The sequence below is a fragment of the Phaethon aethereus genome (genome assembly GCF_964289735.1).
Source record: "Phaethon aethereus genome assembly, chromosome: 5".
Classification (NCBI taxonomy): Eukaryota; Metazoa; Chordata; class Aves; order Phaethontiformes; family Phaethontidae; genus Phaethon; species Phaethon aethereus.
The window spans coordinates 55,132,243-55,159,223 of NC_138579.1; the positions used below are offsets into that span (position 1 = coordinate 55,132,243).

Genomic DNA, 26,981 nt, shown 5'->3' on the forward strand with positions numbered 1-26,981 from the left:
GCATGGTCACCTTTAATCCTGCGTGGCAAGTATTCAGAGGGGAGAAAAGAAAGAAAAAATAAATCCCTGGCATGCTGACTCAGCACCTCTCACACTGTAAGCTTTGAGCTGTACACACAGCTTCTAAACCTTACGTATGATCCATGTTCCCAGCTAGAAAGTACCTTCGTGTCGTTTTTCAGCCTGTCAGCCTGGAGTAAATCGTTCCATGAGTGCTATGAACGCAAAAGCCTGTTCTGGAGGTGAGGAAGAAGCCTCGGAAATGAGGATCAAGACCTTGGGGGACAGCGGCTGCTCGGGAGACATCAAGAGGGGAAAAGTGATTCTTGTTGCCTACCTGATTGCAACCCTAGAGCTGACCTTCCTCTTCATGCAGATGGGAGTCATGCCTGTGAGTATGGGTTGTCCTGCTTCACAGCACATCTTGCCTTCAAAGTCAGGCTATGTAGTTTTCCAGCAAAGTCAGAAGAGAGTTTCTAGCAGGAGAGAGGAAAGCGTATTCCTACCCCAGCAGGCAAGCTGTGACTGCGTTCAGGGTATGCCCAGCAGTAAGAGCTGGTTTATTGCTTGTACTGCAGCAGTACCTAGAGCCCTTTCCTGGCCTGATGGCCCTGTGGGAAGCTGCTGTGGTTTGTGTCTTCTTGCTTGCAGCGGAAGAGTGACCCAAGAAGCAGGCAGCAGAAATCAGAGGTGGGTTTTTTTGAGGGTGTAATAAACAAGCCGTGAGTGGGAATCCTTGCTTCTCGCTTCCTGGACTCTTCTGTCTGGTTTCATAGAATCAGTTAGTTTGGAAAAGACCCTTAAGATCATAGAGTCCAACCGTAAACCTAACACTGCTGAGTCCACCACTAAACCATGTCCCTAAGTGCCACATCTACACATCTTTTAAATACCTCCAGGGATGGTAACTCAAGCACTTCCCTGGGCAGCCTGTTCCAATGCCTGACAACCCTTTCAGTGAATAAATTTTTCCTGATATCTAATCTAAACTTCCCCTGGTGCAACTTGAGGCTGTTTCCTCTTGTAGTATCACTTGTTACCTGGGAGAAGAGACCAAGACCCACCTTGCTGCAACCCCCTTTCAGGTAGTTGCAGAGAGCGATAAGGTCTCCCCTCAGCCTCCTCTTCTCCAGACTGAACAGCCCCAGTCCTCTCCAGACGCTCCTCACAGGTCTTGTGCTCCAGACCCCTCACCAGCTTCGTTGCCCGTCTCTGGACATACTCCAGCACCTCAACATCCTTCTTGTAGTGAGGGGCCCGAAACTGAACACAGTATTCAAGGTGCAGCCTCACCAGTGCCGAATACAAAGGGATGGTTTTTTCCCTAGTCCTGCTGGCCTCACTATTCCTGATACAAGCCAGGATACCGTTGGCCACCTGGGCACACTGCTGGCTCATATTCAGGCGGCTGTCAACCAACATCCCCAGGTCCTTTTCTCCTGGGCAGCTTTCCCACTCTTGTGAGCTCCTGGATCTATGACATGCTTGTCCACCCACTGTCTCTGGTGAGCCCATGCCTTCTGGGAGATCTCTCAGCTGGTTTTGTGCCTCCAGAGGCAAACTTCTCCCTCCTTCCGGACCTAAACCAGCCCACTGTGCCCTGAGCCTGCAGGCTGAGAGAGAGTTTATTTATGGGAGATTGGTGTAGGCAACCACTGATCAATTACAGGGGGTTTAGGGACCTGGGTGCAAGAGCATGTACCAGGGAAGGGGGCAAGATTGGGGCACCTCTACACCAGAGCTGACCTTGGCTCAGAGTTTTAAACAGCTCTTAGCAGATGGCACAAAATAAAAACATGAATCAGAAATAGCTGTCCCTTGAGCATACAATTTTGAAGTAAAAAACCCCAAAGGATTTTGGCTCTTCAGGGTGTGCATCTATGTTTTTTTGCCAGCTCAGGTTGGGCATGTGCCATCCAGATTATAAGTATAGACAGTATTTTGCCCATATTGTGCTTGCATTGATTCCAGCTTGCTCAATTAAACAACAGCTCCAAGACCTTACTGCAATCATCTCCTGCGTGGTGCTTGGGCTGCCCCAGGTGTGGGGTCTGGAGGCAGGAAAGCTACTTAAAATCTACCTCATCCCCCTTAATGGTAGCTGATTACATTCATCTGTGTTGGGCTGCAGAGGTAAAGGGTGGTTTGGATTTGTCACCTGGAGCAAAATTGATGGTTTTGATCACATCGGGCTGATCTTCGTTAGTGCATGATGTGGGATGGAGTCTTTTGGTCTTTATTCAGCAGCCTGTGTCTGACCTGCTGAAGATTTTATCTGTAAGTATGGGAAACTGAAGGAAGTGCTTGTTTGGAGCTGTGGTTTTTTTCACACAGATGTTAAGTGCTTTATTCAGAAATATAGCATACTTTATTTCCCCTGACCTGTTGGGTTTGGTTTTTTTTTTTTTTTGTTTTGTTTTTAGTACTTGGCAAAGAGCCTAGGTTTGGATTCAGTGGGATTTGGCTACCTCCAGACAACCTTTGGTGTCCTCCAGCTTGTGGGAGGTCCCATTTTTGGAAGGTAAGTGAGAACAATTCTCATGACCCTTTTCATAGCTGAAAAAGGCCAGGCATTTTTATATTCTAATAAAAAAAAAAATTAGTTCTGGTTCATGGTCCTGTTGAAATGTTTGAAGATTTCATAAATGGGCAAGGGGAAAATAAGTACTATAATTAGAAATACCACAGAATAGAAGCAGCCTTTATATTAACTTAGCTATGTTTTAATGACACACATTTAAGTGTAATAATATACTGGGAACAGGCTTAAACCATCAGAGTCCTCAGAGCCCAGATCCTAACAGCTTAATCCTGCAAATGTTTTATAGCTGTGTGTAACCTTAGAAATGTCTTGTGACTGGGAAACCTAAGAAAGAGCATATTTATTGATGATAAGTAGAACTGCCAATGACAATAATTGGGAAGTGTGGCCAGCAGGTCAAGGGAGGTGATTCTGCCCCTCTACTCTGCTCTGGTGAGACCCCACCAGGAGTACTGCATCCAGCTCTGGAGCCCTCAGCACAGGAAAGACATGGACCTGTTGGAGAGGGTTCAGAGGGCCACAAAGATGATCAGAAGGATGGAACACCTCTCCTATGAAGAAAGGCTGAGAGAGTTGGGGTGGTTGAGCCTAGAGAAGAGAAGGCTCCAGGGAGACCTTATTGCAGAGTTTCAGTACTTAAAGGGGGCTTATAAGAAAGATGGGGACAGACTTTTTAGCAGGGCCTGAAACGAATAGGACAAGGGGTAACTGTTTCAAACTAAAAGAGGGTAGATTTAGACTAGATGTAAGGAAGAAATTTTTCACAATGATGGTGGTGAAACATTGGAAGAAGTTGCCCAGAGAGGTGGTAGATGCCCCATCCCTGGAAACATTCAAGGTCAGGTTGGATGGGGCTCTGAGCACCCTGATCTAGTTGAAGATGCCCCTGCTCATTGCAGGGCGGTTGGACTAGATGGCCTTTAAAGGTTCCTTCCAGCACAAAGATTCTATGATTCTATGTGAGGCTGCTTTGACCTCGATGTGAAGGTAGATAAAGAGAAGGAAGGGGATGAGAGAGAGGAGAATGTGGTGTTTAGGTTAGTTTTCCTCCTTCTTCTTGCCTGACGTTGCTAAATAGCCATGAGAAGGTGAAGCACTGCATTTACTCTTAAGGAACAAACCCAATAAAGCCCTGGACTATCTAGTTAATAATGGTCTTTAGGTTACAAACAGCTAATATAAACTTCCCTGTCTTTTATGTAAACAGAGCAGCTTTGACCTGTACCTCTTCCTCAACACAAACCCGTTTAATTACTTATGCTTAGCTTTGTAGACCAGTGTTGGCATTTGGTTTTGGTTGTTTCTTTTAGTGTAAGCACAACTAATTGCTTTGCAAGGTAACATTCATCTGCTAAATGTAATAGGCAACTTCAGTAAAAAGAAAGAAGGAGGAATTAGAGTGAAAAACTTTATCTAAGGCCTATTTTACTGTCATCTTAATCCCAATTGCTCAGAACCCTTTCTGAGTAAAACCCAGAACTCTTGGACTTTGTCCAATTTAGCTTTAAGTATCTTGGAGTTGAACAAAACCTGAACCAAAACCTCATCTGGCTTTTTTTGTTTTTTCCCCTCAAATAGAAGAAAATTTGTGTCGCTATTGTGAAGTCTTTATTGAACCTAAATAGAAAGATATCTATTTATTTTCTTTAAGTGGTGCTGAATGAGAAATGTTGCTTTGAACATCCTCTGGAAAGACATTGGAATAACTTCTATTGCCATGAACCTGAACTAAAAAATTAGCTAGCCTGATTCCCTGGTCTGAACCAACCCTAAAAGCTGCAAAGTAAAATTTGAGGGTGCTATGTGCTCTGAAGCGATAACACTGAATGAGTTGCTGAGCTGAGATGCCATAACTGCCTCTGCCTGTGGCTAGTCTTTAGCAGCTCTGAGATAAATCACATTTATTCATTGAAAAGCCGGTGGAAGGGACTTAAGCAAGCACATATTATCTTGTGCTTACAAGGGGTCTGGAGATGGGCTGAGTAGTGGCAGCTGTCTGCGCATTCCCCTGTTACACCAAAGCGTCAATGCCCACGTTCCCAAGTGAGCAGCTGGTTCTTCAGCACTGGTCCTTGCCCTCCTCCTTCAGGCAAGACTTCCAGTTTTGGGGGGCTTGTTTTGAGGTATTTGACTTTTTTTGCAAGGCAAAGTTTTGTATTGCCAGTAGACAGCAATGAAAAGAAGTTACCCAGTAAGCTGAGCTCCTCTGAATATCTAGTCCTCTTTTGGGAACAGAGCACTTCTGAGAATCTGACCAGCACTTTCTGTGGCGGGTAAATGAGAGCGAGATGGCCGTGCAGCTCCATCCACCTGGGTGCATCACACTTGTAATGACCTGCATGGTCCCCCTTCTGACAACCTTGTACCATTTCTCTACCAGGCTTGCAGATCAATTTGGCATCCGAGCCGCCTTAATTCTCTCCTGTGCATCTGGAAGTGCCTTCTTCCTGCTCATGTCGATCTCCACCAGCATCCCCTTCCTTTTCCTCTCCAGGCTGCCAGCAGTGTTCATGCATGGGCTACCAGGTAAGGTCAGTCAGGGCTGAGTGACTTTCCAACTTGCTTTTATTGCCCGATTCCTCTCTTCTTGCTCATGTTCCTGGAAGTCAACAGGCTCAACAGCATGAAGGAAGGCAGGAGGAACATTTGATGATTATCAGGGATGAAATGGTGAGAATGTGAAGCAGCGGGTGTATTGGTTATGGAAAGCAGGGCTGGTAGCCTGTAGTCCCAGGTCTCTTTTCCTCTATGATCTCGAGCAAATTGCTTGGACTTCACCATTCAGATGCAGGTGATGAATACTTGCTGGCAGCAGAGCTATCCCAAGCTTCTCAGCTGCCTTCTCATAACCAGGATCTTTTATAGACGAGCTTTTCTCTTTCTCCTGGTAAAACTAACATATTAGTCAAAATGAAACGTGGTTACAAAAATATCCCCCATTACTCACCAAGCTGTTGTACTTCAGTTGGCCGTGTAGCTCACGTGAGGGGACTCAAGCTGATAGGCTGTTAAGTCTCTTCTTGCCATTGAGTGGCTTGAGTATGTTGTTTCCTGTGTCTGATGGGCTGAACCAATTCCATTCAGCGGTGTGCGCGAGCATTTGCCCAGGGTTGCAAGGAGTGTTTTGTGGCAGGCGCTGCTTCTGTGGCCTAAAAATTTACACCCGCTGCTCAGACCCTGGGACAAGCTTCTTTCAAGGGATTTGTTTCCCTGCAGGTGCTCAGAAGGTTATTACAGACGTGACTACTCCTGCCCAACGTGCTGATGCTTTAGGGAAGCTGAGTCTTTGCTTTGGAATAGGCATCATCATCGGCTCTGCCCTGGGGGGTGTCCTCTCCACCAAATTTGGGTGAGTGGTCCACTTGTTTGGTGTTGGCCTTGTTGCAACCATTGAGTGAGCTGCTAAGGGATATTTTGCTCCACACACACCGCCCCCCCCAGCTTGTGATCATATCTTAACTGCTGGTGGCAGCAGAGGATCGTACCAGAATTCGAAATTTTGCTTTCCATACCGCTACAAAGAACTACTCCCACTGTTTTTAAGGGGACCTCATTGAAAATCCCACCTTCTGTCTACTTAAATTAATTTAAAAACAAGTTGACGTATGAAAGTCTGTCTGTCTCCTGGTTGTCTTCTCTTTGCAGCTGAGAGTGCTGAAAAGCAGCACATATTGCATCACTTGCTTTTAAGAAACAGTGTTGAACAACTGAGAAATGATAACTCGGAGCACTGGGGAAACTGGTGTGCTTGGGGGATGCTCAACACAGAGCAAAACCTTGGGGAAAAGGGAAAGCAAGCTTGGGATGGTGGGGAAGAAGAGTGAGGAGGTCTATCCCTGTCACAGCAAGATGCCTGCCTGCACATGCCTGCCGCTTCCCTGTTTGTTTTCCACAGCCCGGCACGTGACAGTGGGCTGCTGCCTTCTCTCGTGTGCTGCGACAGGAGAGCGATGCCTGATTTTACTCTATTTACCGGTCTCTGTTTATTAGTAGTAAAGGAAGCTCAAGTGCTGTGGTGTGTCAGAGAACTTTGCAGGCAGGGAAGCGCACATGGCTGTAACCGTCCTGGAAGATTCCCCAGCATTTCTTTGGTGGTGGTGGGGGAAAAAATCCAATATGAACTTTTGAGCGTTTGTGTTGCTCTGCTGCTTTTATTATGGACACTTAGCAGCTTAGCACCGAAATAACTCTCTTAATTCCCCCCCCCCCCCCCAACCTTTGTGAGCACTAGAGCGTCTCTACAGCGCGGGGTAGAGGTTAAAACAAAATCCTTAGGGGAAGCTCTGGTTTTCGGGAATCGGGCTCGTCCTGCAAGGGGGGGGGGGGGGTGTCAGTGTCCGTCCGCTAGGTGGCGCCGTCGGCCTGTCGCGCCCCGTGGCGGAGGCCTCCCCTCCTCCGTACCGATTGTCGCGACATGCAGTCAAATGTCATGGCTTTTTATTTTTGCGTCCGCCTCCCCCCGCGATCCTTGCCCTAGCGCCATAAGCGCTGCGGACTCTACATGGTGATACGTCACCTGGGCATTTTGCACGGGGCGCGCTCGGCTACGGTGTTCGGCGTCATGCGTTGCCCTCTGAACCCCGTTGCGCGTCCGCGTGTGTTCAGGTGCTGCGGTGATGCTATTTGCGTCTCGGATCTTTGCAAAGGTTAACTGAGTGGCAGACTTTAACCTTGCTACCTTAGGGACTAGCCCCTGCAAACTCTGTTTGCGGCTGTACTTTGGGCCAAATTAATTGCTGCACGCAACCTCAGGGGTTTTCTTCCTTTCACTTGAAACCTGAAAAGATTTTTCTAAATTCTTTGGTGCCTGTTCTGTGTTGGTCAATTGACACAAGGCTGGCTAGGAGGGTTCATTTTGTAGTTGTTACATGGTTACATAAAACGAAAATTTGGGTTGTACATAATATGAACTAATTCCAGACTTTGAAGTATTTATAGGTGTTGATGGTTGAATGGGATTTTAATAAGTATTATTTTTAATCAAATACAGTGATTGTACCCCTTCTGTGTGTTAACTGTCTGAAAGTAAAGGTTACTTCAGTTCTCAGCTTAATCTTTGGTTATATGCCTCAACATCAACATTCAAGTAGCACCGTCATCTAGCAAAAATTTATGGGGTTTCACTTTCCAGTGTGTGCATCAGTCGCTGGTTTATAGAAAAAGCAGCAGTGGGAGAGAGTCCCCTGTTTCAGTTAGAGACACTGGAATGGAGTCCGGCTTTTGGATGCCGGGGCTTGGTGCTGTCAGACAAGAGGATGCTTCCAGACTCCCCAGGTTGCGGCTTATTTTGAAAGCTCCTGGCCCTTGCATTTTGTGCCTGCAACATAACACTGAGAAAAGTGAATGTTGCCTGTGATTATGGGAAAGTAAGGGACCTGCACCTGAAAAATAACATAGTTTTGGGCTTTCCCATTGCAGTGGGGTGTTTCCCTTGCATCCGGCGGAGGGCAGCTTCGGCTCACAGTTCATGCCTGGCTGCTGGAGCATCCCATCGCAGTGGTTTTGGGGTTGCTCTTCAGACCTGTAAGTAGGACTGGGGAAAGCAGCCTGTCTGCTGGCAGCATTTGTTTTTCTCTGTGAGGATCTGTGCATCCCCCTGGAAGGACGGTAGGAATTCCCATTAACAAGGGATAAACTCCAGCATGCTGGCAGGGTCCTTCTGACCATCCTGACCTGCAGAGGGTGGGTTTGATTTTATAAACAGCAGCTCCAGGCTGAGAAAGCCACTCTGGATGTTTGGTAGCCACCTTCATTTGCAACCAAATCCCATGCAGCCAAATCCCACCCTTGCTTTGACACCGTGCTTTGCTCCTCTACCACATCTCAGCCACATGCAAAGATTAGAGAAGCAATCTACTGATTTTTTTTTTTTTTTTTTTTTAGTGTTTTGGCTGATATTGGTGGTGAGCGGGGATTCAGCCCTGCAAGCAGATGAAGGCAGGTCTGTGCCATGGCGCAGTCCCCAAGAGCATCCCTAGCAGCTCTGGCTATGCCTGCGGCACTCACCTGGGGGGAAAGGAGTGGGTGTCGCATTATGGATGTACGTGAGGCTCCTTGGCCCTGTTGCTCTATCCTACACATGGGCTGTTAATCATCCCTCCCCGTTCCCCACATTTGTACAGGAAGGCTCCAGCTGCATGGTCATTTCCAATTTTTTTCATAGAAGAAGGACCCAATCTCCTTCCTTTGAAAAATAAGTATTTCTGCCATGTCATGGAAGAGCAAAGCTGGAGATTTCTGTCCATTCTGCATTCTTCATTCTCCCTCACCACAAAGCTGGCCAACGTTCCCCGTCTGTTGTTGACAGCATTATTCATATGTTATAGCAGTGGTTTGTATACAAAAGAGGGTGTAGAAATTGGTCTCAGTTCCTCAGCTGATGTCATTTTGGTATTATTCCACTGTATTGTATTCACCATTGATGTACTTGACCTAAAGAGCTGCTCTGTTATTGTTTTCATTGCTGTAATAATATTTGTCAACCCTTATTTATTGAGGGAGCCTCAGGGAAGTTGAATGGCTTGTTCTGATTTGCATAGGATTTTTGGGACATCAGATCCTGACCTTCACTCCTAAACTGTAGCCACCAGCTCCAGCCCTTCCTCTTCCTCTCTCTAAAGTACTGTGTTTTTCCCCTATGTTTTCCAAAAGTTTGAATGAAGCTGTAGCAAAGGAATTGTGACTTTTAGTCAGACCTGGACAGGTTTCATCTGTGGAATGTGGCTTTGCCTTTTGCAGTTAAAGGAACTGCTTGTCGGCTGGCTTCTCCCTGCTGAATTTAATTGCTGGAGACCTTGCTCTTAATATATAGCCATATCCACTCACTTCTGTACATACAGCTGTGAAGAACATGCTTTCTATGGGGTGATGGTCAGGCAAATGTACACCACCTGAGGATGAGGCATAAGCCAATTTATTAACACAACCAGTTGTAATCTTAACTATTTGAAAAGTGTTTTCATGTTTATATGTTTTGGGTTTTTTTACTGGTGTTTTCTGGTCATTGATCAGTTAGATCAGGATTGTGGATATAAAATACCTAGCTTGAAAATAACTCCAGTTGAGCTGAGGTTTCCAGGTTCTTGGAGAGTCTGCAAACTCCATAAGAGCTCATCCACAAAAGCTGACCAAAAAAAAGGGGCTCTGTTTGCTCTCTGCAAATGTCCTCCCCTCCCTGGACACTTACTGTAAAGCTTTTAGGGGACCACAGGCTGCAGGTGAGTGTGTACCCCTGGAGAGAAGTGATTTGGTATTTGTAATAGACTTTTGTGGCAGCACTGTGGGTGAAGGGTGAAAGAAGGCTGGATTAGTCTTCAAAAGTGGAAAGATGAGCCTAGGTAGCTAATTACAGAGGTTTCATCCTTTCTTCTCGGACTATGATTAATTGCATTTGGCTTCTTTCTTCTTTCTTTCTAACAAGGACATACAGAAGCTTTGCTGCATGACCCAAGATTTGTTTGCTTTCTATGGACAAGGAGAGGTTTCTTCATTTTAGTGACTCAGCTGTAGGCTTGCATCTCTTCAAGCAATTATTCTTTTGAACCTGGGATTTTCCTGGCCAAACCCTTTTGGTTTCTTATTTAATGTTATTACAGCAGGCTTTGGGGATAGGGGTTTTTTTTTTTCTCTAGCTGTGCTATTATCCTTCTTCCTCAAGGGGAAAAGAAGGAGCTTGTTCGCCCAGAGTAGGGAATTGCATTTCTTTTCAATAACCCATTTGAACAATGTCCTCTGGCAGGGAATTTCTCATCGCTTCGCAGCAGAATGGAAAAACTGTGGGTGTTGAAAGGGCTGAAGGCTGGGAGCTGGGAAGGCGAGTGGGAACGTGGCAAAGGGTGAGAGGGTTGCGCTCTGTTTCGGGACAAAGCAGAGCATTCTGCTGCTGAGAGCAATTCCTGCTCCCTTCCAGTAGAAACTGTGGTGTTTCTCCGCCTGGGATGATGTCGATTGGCAAAGCAGCATGGATCAGTGATGTTTGTGCAGGCATTGCTTTGTCCTTTGTATCAAGGAACTTTGGGGAGAGGGAGGTGGCGTCTGCTTGCCAGCAAGTCATCCATAAGCTGCAACGTGGTCTGTCACCATCAGTCGAGCTCTGTGGTGCCTTGGGAGAGATGGGGAGGGAATAGCAAATGGGCTGTTTGTCAAGGAGCTGATGGATCTCATTTACTCTGCATGATAACAATCTTAGTTTTGGAAATCATGGTCCCAAAGATTGCCTGTAAGGTCTATGTTATACTAGGTCTGGATAGAGGATCAGGCACATCATCCCTTCACAACTTGTTGGTTCAGAGTTCCGATCTAGGGCACTTTTCTCCTCTCCTTTATTCTCAGAGCTTTCTAGTTCTGATGACTTGTTTAACCTATTCTTGAACCTGAGAAATGCATCGGTGCACTCTGCATGGAGTTCACCTAACCTTAGACATCTACAGTGGAGAGGACTGCACCTAAATCTCCTGTTCAGACTCTGTGTGGTTGATGGAGAGGCACAGGCACTTCTCCAGCACCATTTACCTCCTCATGAAGCAAGCCTGAAACAGCTCAGGGAAGCAACCTTTCTGCTTGCTTAACATCTGAGTCCCAAAACACTATCTCTGGCCATCAATACATTGTGCCTGTGGTCACAGTTCTGGAGTATGGTGGACTGTGAACATACCAGAAGTCACCAGGATGCTGGTCCTGAGCAGTTTCCCTCATCTGTGCTGCCTTCATGCAGCAGACAGGTCTGCACTAAGCTTATCCCCAGCCCTTCCTTCCTGCAAACCTCTACCCCACCTACCACTTCTAGGCCACCGATTTTAGATTTGGGTCCCCTGGCTTTCTCCTATTTACCCATTGGAAGATCACACTGACACTGCAAAGGTGCCATCGTTTCCCCTTTGCAGACCTTCAGTGAACCTGTCTCTTCTAGCCTCTGCCTAAAACCCCTGGTCTGAACTTCAGTGCAAGGAGTCATGATGATGGGGCTGAGAGCTCCTCTTTGGTCCTTCACCCATAGGTGGGGCCCTTTCCCAAGAGAGGAAGAGTGGGGTTCAGGGCAGGAGCCAGCAGCTCATGGGAGGGAGACCCCATGCCTTGTGGCTGCTCTCAAGGGTATGGGGTATGGGGTATGGCTGAGGAGGGCTGGGCTTGGTTTGAGCTAATGGGGTGCTGGTTGGCAGCCCCTTCCTCAGCCTTGTCAGGAGCTCCCCATTTTCCTTCAAAACCCCTCATTCCCGCTTAGCTTTCTGCAGGGATTTGGTGGGAGGGCTGTGAGGGTGGCTGTGCTGGCTCACAGGGGTTGTCCACCTGCCCCTTCTCCCCACAGCACCCTCCTTCTTCCCCAGGCATCTCTGCCCTTTTGGGTTAGCTGGTTCATCTTACCGGGAAAACCATTATGAAAAGGTATTTTAAAAAAAATAAAGGGAGAAAGTATCCAGAACTTCCTTGTGTGGCTGGTTTGTGCTGCTTAGACAGCTGAGGGTTGAGGTCTGCTGGGAATTGACTTGCACCAGAGCCCTGGGAAGGGGCACTGCTGGCGTGGTTTACCTGGTGTCCCTTCGTGGGTTGACAGCAGTTACCCCAGCAGACAGACAGTTAGGAAATAAAGGAGGGGAAAAAAACATCTCTGGGGGAGCTAAGGAAATTTCCCCACTGCCTTCTCCAGCTTTCATCATGCCTGTGTGCCGGGGAGGCTGCCCTGCCTCGCTGTCCCATGCCTGGAGACAGAAAGTGAGGGGGCGGCGGGTGAGCGAAACGCTGTTTTGTGCGCGTGGTGGCTAGATCCCAATCAAAAGTGTGTGTGTTTGTGAAGTTACCTCTGCTAAACAATTACGGCTGTTTGAACACACACACACACGCACACTCCCCCCCACCTTGGCCAATGCTCTGAAAGCACCGGGTTTCTGTGCGGCGCAGCGCCCTGCCTGCTTGGTTGTCAGCCACGTTCCCGCAAGGCTGCGTTGAGGTGGTGGCTGACTTTTCTTGTCAAGCCTGGCTTAACAGCCTCGAGTAATAAGTGTAAAGAATGGAAAAAAAATAAAAACCCAGACCCCCAAAATTGGAGCTTCATCGGCTCTTCCCACTCCTGGAACATTTCACCACTGGGCAGCAAATCCAGCAGTATCGCTAGGGATTGAAATCCAGGGAAATACTGTTTCCTTTGTTAACAGAAAATAGAAAGCACAGAATAGGCTGTGGTTAAGTCCCTGAATTGGGATTTGGGACTTGGCTTTGCTGCAGATTTCCTGTAACGCAAGCAATTCATCCCAACCCTCTACACTGGTGTTCCCCATGCATAATATGGGGCAATGAGATGGTTTTTCCTTCCCTCTCTCAATACATTATAATATTGCTATTTAGGTTATACAACCTTTGGGATGCAGACTCTCTCTATCGTGAGGTGTGCTCATGCAAATATCTACTACCTTGGGGGAACGCATCCAATTTTTCCTGGATATATTCTTTTCCTCTTCCCCTAGTGTCCTGGGCAGGCTTTGTAAGCCCAGCTACCATCCCATTTTTGGGGCTTGTTTCTTTTTTTTTTTTTTGATTGTTTATCAAAAGCAAGTGCCAGCCTTTTGCTGTTTCAGAAAAGCAGCAGAAAAAAAAAAGAGCTCAGCTAGCCATAGTGGTCAGCGGTGGGGGAGTCCCAGAGGTTGGGGGCTGAAGTGCAGGGCTGCAGAGCTGAGCCCAACAAGAGCTAGCAGAGGGATCCGGTGGCACAACCTTCCTCCGTTCTGCCTGTGCATGTTCGTATGGACAGCTCTCTCCTTTACATCTCCTAATCCTTTAGATTCAAAGGGTCATGCTTACATTTCATTCTGATCTGCTTCGGCGAACGAACCCAGCCTTGCGGTGAGGTTGGGGCAGGAAGGATGTGGTGCTTGTGTGGGAAGGACTATCAGACAAGGGAGGGAGGGAAGGTCGGGATGAACGGAAACGTGTGGATTTGGCATGTGAAGGATGGACTGGGAGGAGTTAGGACTTGGGAAACTGTGGAATGAAGCTCTGCAGGAGAAAGGCTTAGTGCTTTTAGATGTACTGGGTCATCTGGGGCAGTAAGATTGCGGCAGCAAGGGGCTTGGGCTGGAAGGAAGTAGTATTTCCAAAATGGACCTTCATTTGCCTGGAGGGAAGAAAGGAGACAGCACATCAGCTGCTGCTGCTCTCTCCTGTTTTCCTCCTGCCTGAAATACAGCTGCTGTAAAGGACAGGTGGAAAACCAGCCCTTTTGGAGGAGCTTGGTGTTGGGTATTTAACCCTTCCTGGTGCTTCTCCTGGCCATTGCTGCCGGATTGATGGGACGAGCAGGAGGCTGCCGGGTGGACGGGGAGATGCAAGACCCCATTCTCACGGGGCGCCGGTTCACTGTGGCCCTGGGTGAAGGCCAGGCTGCTTGGATGGGGCGCTCAGAGGGAAATAAAAAGGGTGTGACCTTTGCATGAACTACGCCGGCTTCCACGGCCCCACCCAGGGTTTTCGTTTCCCTTCAGTCTCTTCATGAAACCCTGCTCACAGCCACTCCACCAGCAGGCAAGAGCCGAAGGTATGTGAAGCATTCAGGCAGTGAAAGCAGCCAGAGGGCAAAAGAGTTTCTGAACGGCCATCTCCAGGCTAACGCCAGCGCGTGTTGGGGCTTGTCTCTCTAACCCGACAAATCACGGTTATTGCACCCATGGGAGAAGGTGTTTCCAGCATCAGAAACGTTGTGGGTAGCATTCAGGTTGCAGGCTCCAGACCGCTTGGGCAAGTGGTGCAGCACATGCCCTTAGGTACCACTGGCAAGTAGAGATGCTGATGCAAGAGGAGGGCAGTGCTAATGGTGTGATCTGAGAGGCCTGACGCCACGGTGAGGGTCTGTCAGTGCGCAGGTGTTGAGCCAGCGGTTGGTCTGTGCCGTAGCACGTGCAGAAGCTCTTCCAGTTGGCCCAGCCGGCATTTGCAGGAGGCAGGGCAACGTGCCCTGTAGGCTTGTATCCCATTTTGGGGGACATGGAGCAGCAGCTTTAGAGGAGTAGCATGTCTCATTGTAATTAACTACTGCTTGGGAGGTGGCTTGGATGGCCTGGAAGAGAGACAGACCCTATAAGTTCATTAGGATAATTTGCTTTGCTTTACAAATGTGTAAGGGGCTCTGCTCTGCTCTCCAACTACCCTCTAAAGCAGAAGCACAGTAACCAGACTTTCCAGAAATGACTCTGATTTTCTTTCAGTCTCCCACTTAGGGATGTCTTACATGGATTTTCAGAAGATAGGAATTTAGCACTTTTGGAAATCCAGTCCGTTTAAGGTAGTTCAGGATCTGAGAACATTGAATATTTAAGCATCTGAGGGTTTTTTGTTTTCTTGTTATTACAGCAATTGTTGCTTCAATTTTAATTTATTTTTCTTGGTAGAGAGGGGATCATACATCTAATCCTTTGTGGTCTGTATGCAGTATGAACTTTCTCAGTCTCACTAAATGTTCCCTTATTCAGTGATATTCTAGGCTGAAACGTTGGACTAACTACTTCTTTACAAAACTTCACTGTAAATCCTTTTGAAATTTGCACCATCTTTTTTTTTACGGGATTTGGTTCACTTCTCTTTTACCCCAGGGTATGTGATCTGAGACATACTGAAGTCATTGGAAGTGTTTCCTTTGAGTTTGGTTTTAAATCAAGCTCTGGGTAAAGAAATTTGTAGAGGAAGGAAGGAAACCTTCAGAAACCGAAAAGATTCCTGCAGGATATTTCTTTAAAAACCTCAAATAATTAGAAATCCCCTTGGAAAAGCCATCTGGGGACCATCTTAGCAATGCTTACAGGGAGGCCAGAGTCTTAAATGTTGTTCTCAGACTTTTAAAAAAGGGGAGAGGTGAAAGACGGTAATAGTTATTAAAGCTGAGGATGCTCACATGTCAGATGTTTCAACTTACTTCCTACAGAAGCTTAGAAAGGCTCTTTCCTGATATAAAGCTGTATAACAGATGATCTGTATTGTGTGTGATGGGTTTCTTTCCCTCCCCTTTCCAACTGTCCAGGCACAGCTGGATATGAGATAAATGATGGATTGATTCTTCTGGCTGAGGTTTTCCAGCGTAGTCCTGGATGTTTCCCAGTCTTCCAGGAATTACTTTTCATGGCAGAATGAGACCTACTTCTAGATGGACCTACTGATGTTTAGAAAAGAAATTTTGAAACCATTTGTTGAAGAACTCCTTTAGGGTAACCGGAGGAGCCTGTGGTTGGTGACACCAGGCTCACGCCTCGCACGACGCCCACGCGTGTTCTCATTGCATGCGATTACACGGTCTGGGATGTGTAATTGCCCGATTGTAATCTATCCACTCTACCAAAAGTTGCATCATTTTGATTTTGCCTGGGTGCTGTGTGGCAAGCCCTTTTCAGACGGCGTGTCTTGGCCCTTGAAGGATTCATAACATTTTTCCTGTGCTTTTGTATGAAGTCTGATTTATTATTTTTCAAATTGCTTTATTTCTTGGGGATGGAGGTTCAACTGTGTCAGAGAAGAATTTGCAATAGCTAGAAAAGTACATCTGTGGCTCAAATCTGCTCTGAATAGCAGTGGAGCTAAATGGTTCGAAAGGTTTCCAAATCACAAACACTGCCTTGACTATTACAGCATCCAGTGCGAGCAAATCCTGGTTGCCTTTCTCCAGCTGTGCCAATTCATCCCATTCTGTGCTGGGTGCTCACCGGGAAAGAGAAAGCAATCAAGAGCCAGGTGGATTAGTCGCCTACCTCAGCCCAACAGGACCCAAGGTCAGACGATGCAAAGGTGACTGCCAAATACCTACCAGGAATAATCCAGCAAGGAGATAAGGCCTTACCTATCTGCAGGTCTGCCCTGAGAGGGGGATGCAGCAGCGAGCTCGGCGCCGGGCAGCGGCGGCACCGGCAGCGAGCTTGGCGCCGGGTAGAGGCGGCACCCCGCGAGGGGGAAGGCACAGGAATGCCAATGGCGTGCTGTAACGGGGCAATGAAGCCGGCCGATGGCACACCCAGGCACTCTTTTATTGTGGACGAAGATCTATTTCTGGACTTTGGAAATGAGCCATCCAAAAGTAAATGTTTAGTCAGCATTGCAAGCTGTCTGAAATGCATGACGTGCCTGTGACAGGGTGGTTTTAAGGGGATGGGGCTGACCTTTCTCGGCCAAATGTGATTTTGCTGTAAAGGAAATCTCCATTCAAAAGAGACTGTAAGGTGTGGGTGAAGCTCTGTTTTCTGTCCTGGAGAGCTGTAAGGGAGAAAAGGGAGTCTGCAAGGACTCATAAAGGGCATGGGGGACTTTCCCCACCATTGAGGTTGTGCCCTTCAAAACAAGCCCTGACTCTGTGTCTTGGGCACCAAACCGAGGGATGCTGTCAATATTTGGCTTGCAGGCATGAGTGGAGCCCCTTGGCTTTCTGTTGGGGCCGGCTTCTTGCTTTGGCCAGGAGCTGCAGCGGTAGCCTGTGAGGGCAGGGAGAAGGTGGTGCAGTGACAAGTAGTGCTTGGCTGCAGTGCTGGGGGTGCCGGGGCCAGTGGAGCGAACGGGCATCTCCACCTTGAGTCAGTGATCCAGGGGCACGCTGCTGAGCAGCAGCAGCGAGCTCTCGAGTGGGGCAGAGCGGGCCCACGGCAGGGTACTGGGCGGTGTGGGGTGAGAGGAACAGAGGGCACCAGCAGCCGAGCACAGTGGCTCGGCCAAAACCCAGTTGAGAGCAGAAAGCCTGACCTCCAGGCTTTGGCTGTTGGAGACCTGCAGCTCAGACTGTGTGATGATTGGGGCTGGGGTTTAGTTCATCTGGGAGAGGCACAAGTTACAAAATGTGGATCTCGGTTCAGGTTACAATTCTGCTCCCCAGGGCTATTCCAGGTGTTCAAATACAAACTTTTGGCCCAGGCCCTTCTCTAATTAGGCATATTCTTTAAAAGTATTTTCCTTCCTCAGCTCCTGTGCTCTTGGCTTGTCTCCACTAGCCCCCTTTGCTGCGCTACAGCACAGTTTGCTGGGTGTATTGAACTGTTTACACACCTGGTTTCCTGCAAGAATAGACACCTAGCTCCTTCTTTTGAAAAGTCTAGCCCAGAGGCTGTAAACAGGAATCGTGCTATGTCTGGAAAAGCTGAAGTGCTGCTTATCTCCACTCCCGTGGGCTGTGGGAGCAGCAGCAGCTGCAGACATGGGTCAGTTGAGTATGGAAACCAGCTTGCACTGTCTTCCCACCAGTCCTGCCCTCCCGCCCGGCTCAGGTCCACTAGCAGGTGAGGAGCCACCTTCTTCACAGGGTTATTCCTTTTTATGGTGACAGTGACAGGAGGGGCCCCATCTGACATTTGGGTCAGCTCAGATGCATATTTTGCCTTGTGTATGAAAGCTGGGGGTGTCGTCCTGGAGTTACATTCTGTGCAGGACTGCTGACGGGACCTTTCCTTTTTTTTTTTTTCCCCATGGATTTACTTTCCAAGGTTAGTTTCTGTCCAAGCTCCCCAAAAGCAGTGGTGGGTTCATCACCCCTTATACTCTTCTAGTCATGGCTGAGGGGCATCTTTCATAAGCCATTGTGTGGCTCAAAGAATGATGGTGGAAAGAAAAGGTTGGTAAGACTTGTGTGGTGTGGATCAGATGAAATGGTCCTTCGTGGTCTCTTTGGGCTTAAAATGTATAAGCATAAGCAAATGTCATTGCACAACTTTCATTTCAAGGTATAAAAGGAGGAGAAAGGCAGCACAAAATCACTTGGCTGATGCTACTGCTACATCTACTTGGCTGATGATGAGTGGAGAAATCCTCTCAAGGATTTCTGCTTCTGAGTCAGGTAGTATTGGAAAATCCCATAGAGCTTCCTCAGGTGCTAAAGCAGACCTTCAGACTCTGTTGGGGAGTCCCTCTTTGCACCAGTGTGCACTATGTACTGCCTTAAAAATATGCTGATTTTGTGGACATGCTATCAGCTCCTGAATCCCACTTTGCAACCATTGTTTTACTGGGTGACATCGAGTTTTACTTTGCTGCTTCATTTCTTTGCTGAACATTACTTGAACTTCATCTGGAAGATACAAGCTAACCTCTGTGTAAGGCCAGAGGTGAGTTGGGAGGGTTGGTGTACTCTGGTGTTGGTCCACAGACTATGGAGTGCAATGCTGATGTGCTGGGCCTTGGCATCTTTAACTTTCTGTACTTCTTGAGGTTTCTGAAGCACTGTTGGTGAAGGGCCCTGGAGGAGTCCCTCCCAAGGCAGGCCCTTGGAAAGGGGCATGCAGATGCCTAGGCTGGGAATAGGGAACAGGAAATCAGATGCACCTTGGGGCAAAATTTGCTATCCAAATTCCAGTCCAGCTAGGAATGGAAAGTGCTGCTGTTCCCAAAGCATTGGGCTGGACTGGGATCATTCCAACAAGCCCCCAAAGGCGACAAAAAGTCATCCAGTGGGGAATGAAAAAAGGTGTGATATTAGCTTTCGGGTTCTCATGCCGTGGGGGAACTCCAGCAATTCTGTGCAGGACCGGCACAGCTCCTAACCGCTCGGCAAGCAGTGACTTGGTCGTTGACCTTCACGTTGGCGTTGATTATTGCTTGACTGCTGAGTGTTGGTTATATGCCATAAGTGTTATGAGCTATAAGGGCTGGGAAATCTCAGCTCTGGAAAGAGGCTCGGAAGGACAAAGGTGGCAGCTACTTTCATCCAGGTTTGCGTCAAAACCTTTCGCGGAGGAAGAAGAGAGGGCTTATGCTATCAGCCCGCTTACCTTTTCGTCCTGCGTAATTGTGCCCCTCTGCCAAAAAAATAAATTGGGTCTTTTGCTACAAACCAGCAGCTAGCTGGATCCAGCATGGAGCAGCATGACCATTCCTGCTGCGCTCTGTGCTCCTGCTAATAGTATCAAATCAAGCAGGAAATTATTTTTGGAGCAGTGAAGCATGTTGAAACCCAGCAGAAGGCAGCTGTTTGCGTAACCAGAGTTGTGGGAGAGCTGCCTCCCTTGTTGCCAAGCTCTTGACTTCCTATACTGGTGAGAAACGGTTTCCCCGCTCCCGGCAACGTGAGCAAATCCCCTTGGGCTTGGGAGGCTGGGCTTGGTCCAGCATCCATCATTCTTGTAGTGCCTGCTTCACCACTCTGAAAGTCCTCGGACACTTCTCTGCAGGGGTCTGAACTACCTGATTCTGACTCCTTAGGTCACCGCTCAGCCATCTCCTTAAAAACAAATGACCTGCAAACTAAAGGGTTTTGTCCAGAGTCTCAAGTGCATTTTTGTTAACTCTCAGCAGAGGTCCTCATCTGGCAAACGGCCCATGCTGGAAGTGAAACATTAGTTCTGCCTCAGTCTGAGCATCTGCGCCATGTCTGTACGCCCTGGCTGGGTTTCCAGCCCCAGTTTGGTGCCCCGGTGGTACCCACGTTGCTCAGCTGCCTTTGCAAGGATGCGTCCTGGCACGCAGCTCCTCTGGCTGCACTTCAGCAGCTCTTTTTCAGTTTGGCTCTTTCAGCAGCTCCCAGGTGTCTAACAGGGGCTTGATTTTTTTTTTGGGGGGGGGGGGGGGCGGGGGGGGCAGGGCACGTCTTGGCAGGCTGCTGCTTTTTCACTCTTTGGCAATACTGTTTGTACCTTTTCTTTCTGCTCTGTCACTGCAAGCTGGTGTCCTTGCCTCTTGGAGTTGGGTCCAGCTGCACGTTGGCGGATCTCCTATGCAAGTAGATTTGTCACCCTGGGCTCTGCTTGGCTCTTCTACCCTCATACCAGAGCAGAAATAAGTCCCTTCAGTCCTACAGTGAAATGTTGTGCCCCGTAAAATAGCGTCGTTAACGTGGGTCGTAGGATTGCGTTAGCCAGAAAGAATGAGATAAAGCCATGGTTGCAGAGCCGGCAATTGACCTGGTGCAGATGGGGCTTAAATTCCTGCCCCCAAAATGCGATGCTTCTGCACAGAAGGGAAGGACCAAGCCAGCGTGGAGAGGTTTCGAAAGCCGCCATGGGGGTATAAAGCCTTTTTTGTTTGCGGACTTATGTCATCCCTCGGTCATGCAAATATCGCCCCAGAAGAAAGACTTTTTCACATTACTGCCTTGTTCTGGAAAAGTCCCTCCCTGATTATTCATGACTGCTAACTCCTTCAGCCATGTGCCCCTTTCCTAAGGGCTATAGGGTGGAAAGAAATTCCCTGACGCAGTGAAAGGCAGGAAACAATCCAGTGCACCCGAACTGAGTCAGTCTGAAGTATTGATGGCTTTTCAGTTGGGTAATTAAGTTCTCATGCAGCCTGGTTATGGTTAGAAAAGATGTCTGTCCTGTGCTGGGTTGAAGTTTGTTACTGCTACACGACTGTACATTGGCAATGAGACCCCAGAGCCGGGATGATGAGCTGAGCAATTTCCATACTCTGTAAAAGTCTTGGTGATGTAGATTAAAAATTAATTTTAAAAAACCCCGTTGTTTCACTTTATAGTAACTTTTCCAACATAAGTACTTTATGGTTTCTGGGTGGTTTGGTAATAGATGATGGAGCCTTTTATTTCTGCCTGTCCCATCCATGTCTTGGATTGCAGCTGTCAAATATTTCAGTGCTTAGGGCCATTTAGTGTCTCATGCCTTTAGTTGCAAATCCAATTATTTTCCCCTTGCCACTTAACTGCTCCCTGCGGTACCACTATGCCCTGTGCTTTCAGTTTGGCTTCATTTGGTTTGGGAGGGAGACAGGGTGGGGCGCCTGCTCCCTCGGAGATGTCCCAGGTCCATCCTGCCTTGCCTTTCAGCTCTATTTCTTCTCTTTGTCCCTTGGTCTATGTCTTTTGTGCCCGAATGAGGAGGTGAAAGAAAAGCGGTAGAAACTGCCCCGTTTGGTGCCTGCTTTACCTGATCCCTCACACTTTGCCTCCCTCCAAAGCCATCCTATGGTCTACAGTGTTTCAGCCCAAATTTATTGGGACCTAAACTGAAGCATTTATTAAGTCATACCCCAAAAGGGAATCACATTTCCTGACAATAAAATACTATCCATCCCATAAAATGAAGTTAGCATGAGCCTTAGAGGCTAATATTGCTGCAATGCAAAGGAAGGAAGCAGCTGCAGAGTTTGAGGATCAGTATACTAAATTAATCTGTTTGAAACCACTAAGGTAAGTCCTCTTTCCTCAGATGAATGCCATAGTTACCTCTGAAGCACTGCCTCTATTTCTCTGCTGATATTTTACCAAAGGGTAGCTGTAGGGAAGGGTTTAATTTCTTTTGTCGCCTTATCTCTGGGAACCACTTCAGTTCCGTTTCAGTGACGTTCCTGCAAAGTGTAAAACTTAAAAAGGAGTTTATTGTCTCTTTGAACTGCCTTTTGCTGTGAGGAATGAGGATATAATTGTAGTGTAGGAAGGACAAACTGAACATGTTCAGGCTTGTCCTGCCTGATCTTTCCCCGTTTCTTTTCTTTTTTTTTTTTTCCCCCCCTTGCAGCTAGCACTCATGATTGGGATTTTCCAGCTGATAAAGTCTTGGCTAGCCTAGGGACTAATATGCTCTTAAATAAACGAGCTCTCTGGACGGCTGGATGTGCGGTTTCTTTTGATGCCAGCCAAGACCAGGGTTCGCCACCAGAGCATCAGTCTCTTGCCATTTGTGTCTGCGGGGGGAGTGCAGAGGGAGTCTCGGGCAGATGGCTTTCATATTCCCTCTGGGATAATGATTTCCATATGTTTAGTGATCTTTCAGTACTCTCGTCTCTTTTTCAGTCATGTTTGGATTTTACGAGAAATAGGTCTGTGAAAGAAATTAAAGGCAAATATTAACCAGACTTAAAGGAACCCAAAAAGAACATCTCTAAAGCCTTCAAATCCCATGGTGTTTTGCTTTTAGGATATCTCATTATTAGTGTAGTTGAAATACAGCGTTTGGTGGCTATATCTGTAAAAACAATGTTATGCTTAGTTTGTGTCATTTAGTAAAGAAATTGCCTTTGAGGCCAGTTTAACTACTAGCCTTGATCTGAAGCAGGGATTAAAGGTGTTCGTGCTAAACTCATACTGTCTTTTTCCCTCGACTGCCGCTCTCTGATAACTTGCTAAAGAGCAATGAATTTCAAGTCCTTTCCTGCTGCTAATCCGTATCTCTGCTCTGTGGCTGACCTCTTTGTACTGGGTGCTGCAATTTTGATGGGGATTGGCAGCCATTGCATCTACAGCGCTGATGTTCGTCCTAATCCTGGAAACCATTTTCAGCTCTTACTGAATTTTTTTTTTCAGCTCTTGCATCTTTTCCATGATGCCCCCAGTTGATCTTTTCCAACCCCTTTTCCGTGATGCCCCCGGTGCAGCTGGGATTGCAGTGTTTCTCGCTAACTCCTCAGGATCTGCATGGCTTGTTTTGCTTTGACCCTGTGGTTTTACTCAGTCCTTCCTCAGACAAGTTTCCACTGACTCAAATCTGTTCTTTAATTGAGTCAGGGCTCCAGGATGCGTCCCTGCGGCGAAGCCTGTTTCTAGGGCAGCTGGTTCCTGTGGAGCTGGGCCAGCCGACACCGGCGCACAGTGGCGAGGCTCCTCGGGAGGGGAGGAAACAGTAAAAGGGATGTCGCACTCGTCCAAAGCCTACATATGTGTGCTTCTCCCATCAACGGTGCTGTAATATGCGGTGCTGGTGTTGCGTTGTCAGGGTGCTGCAAGATGCAGCGCATTGTGGGTTCCTGTTGCTGGGGCAGCAGAAAAAGCTTTTGGGGTATCGAGGGAAAATAGAGAGAGGAAAAGCGTGGTACGCTGGCCTGAGCACTAAACTTGCATGTGAGAGACCTGATTTTTAAGGCTTTTTTTTCCACCATGATCTTTATGGGACCTTCCTGGGGCACTTGGGGTTTTTGTGCTTCATTTCCCTGTGAGTACATACGGGGTGTTTGCATCACCATCACCCACAGGGATGTTGTGAAGATAAGTTGTGAGATTTAAAGTGTGAAGTTTTTCAGCTGCTACTGCATTAGGTCTGTCTCTGTAGGCAGAAAAGGAAAACTTTATGTAAGGACTATTACAAGGATGGATGTGGACCGAGACGTACGTCCAACAGGCTTGGCAGTACTTTGAAGTCCATGTTATCATGTTTTTGCCCTGCTGGAAATAAAATTGAAGTGAAACGAAAACACGAGATTCTTTTACATTGTGCATTGAGAAGCGAAAAAAGCAACCTGCTAGTCACCTCAAAAGGTAAATGATTTCCTCATCAACCATTTTGTCTGTTTATGTGGACCTCTTTGCGCTGGAAACAGCCAGCTTCTGCAAGGCTCCAGGATGTCACAAGCGCTAGTCACTAAAATCATCGTTGCTGCCAGCCGCTAAAGAACACGGCCCACTGCTGCCTTGAGTTACCTGGTTGTAGCATCTAAAATACAGGTGTTCCCTAAGATGTCCTGCCAAAGAAGTGTGTGGCCTCTGGCTTTTGCAACACCAGATGGCTTGAAATGTAAATCTTCTAGGTACAGCAAACCCCAAGCGTGCAGCGAGCCGGCGCTTCGCTCATCGGAGCTACAGAAACGCGTAATCGGAGGTTTCCAAACTCCTCTGCAGACAGCTGGTGGCTCACACACTGTCCCCCCTCCCTTGTTTCCGGCTGCTAATTTGCAATTAAACACAACTGAAAATACAGTAAACACTCTGCTTGCAATTTTCCCCGTGACTCTGTCAGGTAGCTTGCCGTCGCCGTCGTTTGGCGGTGAATGGAGCAGGCTTCTGCCGTCAGCATGTGGCTGGGTGGAGAGGCTGCCCGTGAGGCTGCCTAAGATGTGGTTCCCACCGAGCGCTCCCGTAAATACCAGTTCAGCATAACGCAGCTGATACGAACTGGCATCCCTGTAGGTGGTCTCAGTAGTGGGGCCAAGATGAAACGTGGTGCAAAAGGATGAACAAAGCGCTTTTTTTTTTTCTCCCTAAGGGGAGCGCCTCCAACTGAGAGCAAAGGTGTGTTAGGCAGAGCTCGAAATGCAACCGCTGCACCAGGTCTGCAGGTGAAGGATGTTCGCGTTCAGGGCTTTGGCAACGCTGGAATCCACTGAAATGTGCAAGGTGCGTAGGAGACCTTGCAATTACATTTGACGGGTGGTATGAAGTACATTCAATCTGTTTTCAATTCATTGCCTCAAAAAGTGCAAGCAACTTCAGTTAATATTGAATGTGCTTTTTAACCCAAATAAATTATTTTCTACTATGCTAAACACAGTAGTTGAAAACACATCATTCAGTGCAAAGTTTTAGCTGTTCCTTGGCTAGTGTTTGTCCTACAGCCTGTGGGGGGGGGGCAAACTACTACAATTTGCAGATATAAAACGCAGAACAACCTCCTTTCTGAATATATTTAACATGCAGAAACCATTGTCATTATGGGATGAGGGAAACAAAATACTTAATTGGGGGAGTTCAGTAAATATAGTAACAGTGAGACCACTCCTGGTTTGAGCATATGAAGCCTGCCCAAGCAAGCAAACTGTGCACCTTTAATTAATGGTTTCACCCATTATTGAAATGGAGTGACTCACTCTTCTCATGCAGATGCCTCCTTCTGGGGTCAAGCTCTTAATGAAATCAAATCAGCTGCACCACAGCCCTCAGGCTCTGTCTTTGCTGGAGAAAGGTTTGTTTTCAAGGGCCCTGTTGTGCAACTGAAGAGGTTGGAGTGGGATGCTGGACGTCTTCCACCTGACGTGTGAAATGTTTTATTTGTGACTTTTGGCTATTAGTGTTCCAACGTTGCTTCCCGTACAAAATTAGCCCTAATGTGTCCTATTTCATTAAAAGGTCTTACTAGACAAAAGCCACTGGAGCCCTTGATGCAGCACAGCAAGATTTTTCACACCTTGAGGTAGGAGGTGTTGGCTGCCACTACTTGTTCCAAGGCAAGATCAGTCTGTGCCATACCTCCGGTAGGGTGCTGCATTTACAGTTACTTACCTCAAGGTAAAGTAGTGTCTTGCCAGGGATTACGTAGCTTAAAAATGTCATTCACGTGAATGTGGTCCTGGTAAGAGATGAAATTTAAGTGTCAGAGTTGGCTAGTCAATGACTTCGCTATGTACCTCGTTAGCCTTTGGCTGTGGGGCGTGGAGGGAGCCCTTCCTTTTGGACGACGCAAGGATTGCTCTCTTGGATCGTTGCAGTAGCCTCGCCAGTGCCCTGCTCGCAAAAGAGACAGGCAGAGGAAGAAGCTCGAGTCCTTTAGTGGGGCGACGCTGGGACACCTCCAAGCATCGGCAAAACAAGTAGCTGCCTGCGGCATTGGACTGTCCGCCCACAGTCCTGTTGTCTACTTGCCTGTGCCAGAGTGGCGACAAGGCATGCTCACTGAGGAAAGCCAGAGCATCTGGTGTCTGTGTCTGGTTTTGGAAGGTGGGAGAGGTTCTCTTGAAAGTCGCAGTCACCGCCTGTCTCCTTAGTGCCAGCAAAGGCAGTGGTCCTGGCTCGCCAGAGCTCTCTTCATGCTTTCTTTCCCAGCCAAAACCTACCCCTTCCCCTTGCAGAAATTACCCGGACCCCACCTCTCATCCTTGGGCAGCAAAATTCAGCTCTGCCTACGCATTGCTTTGAGCCAGCTCTGAATAAGCAAGTGCATCACGATCAGGGAGAGGTAACAACTCCAGCCGATGCCAAACTTGTGGATCCTCCAAAGCCACCGCTGTGAGCCAAGACCTGACGTGCTGGGAGTGCAACCCAGGTTACTATAGCAAATCCTCAACAGTTTCCTGCCCAGCTGAGTCTTTTGGAGTCTGAAGCATTGTAACCTCATAAAAGCTAGAAAAAGGTTGAACTCATTCAAAGATTATTTCACACCACCTACAGTACTCTATGAAGTCAGACATGCTGTAACATATGATTAACGATGTGTTCAGTGGTGAGTCACTGGGTAGTCTAGCAAGCACTGCTCACCTTCTAACCAGTCTGTGTGTGGGAGTCCTTACCCGGCGACACACCCAAACTGAGCGTTTTAATGATTTACCACATTCTGAGCGTGGAAGAACCATTTTTGTTGCTTAATTAAAAAAAAAAAAAAAAGAATTACTTAAAGACTTTGCCACCCGTTAGGGAGCGAACCTCCACCATGAAGAAGAAGGGAGGGACCCCAAAAAACTATTATTACTTTGTATGGTTGGAGTATCTGTATCCAAGAAAAAAACTGGGAAAAATCCACGTTTAAGAGATAGAGGATTGTATCTTTGTGTTATATTAAACAGCCACTTGATAAGATACGTGAATATTTCTTGGACTGAAACATAGCACTACCCTTTCCCAACTGAGTGTCCCAAGTGCAAAGTGAGAGTTGTGGTTATTCTTATTTATTATCTGAAACGTTTAAGGATTGTAGGAACAAAGCAGCGTTTTCCAGGGAATGAGCAAAAATCAGCCTGTCTGGTTTGTAAGATGGTGGTGGGAGACATGGTTTTGATTCCTGCTGCAGAGGAGAAAATTGCACTTGCGTTTCAACATGATCTGGTATCCCTTCTCCAATAAAAA

General features: G+C 47.5%; 1 protein-coding gene across 1 annotated transcript in view; it reads left to right on the top strand.

The window, feature by feature from the left end:
• Window positions 1-208: 208 nt before the first annotated feature.
• The window catches only part of SLC67A1 (solute carrier family 67 member 1), a gene marked incomplete at both ends in the record, with an annotated part of 62,161 nt that continues 35,388 nt past the window's right edge, over window positions 209-26,981 (top strand). Inside the window, 4 exons of the mRNA XM_082000472.1 lie at window positions 209-391; window positions 2,424-2,521; window positions 4,923-5,068; window positions 5,759-5,891. Of these exons, the coding sequence (XP_081856598.1) occupies window positions 209-391; window positions 2,424-2,521; window positions 4,923-5,068; window positions 5,759-5,891 (560 nt within the window). The remainder of the gene's footprint in view (window positions 392-2,423; window positions 2,522-4,922; window positions 5,069-5,758; window positions 5,892-26,981) is intronic.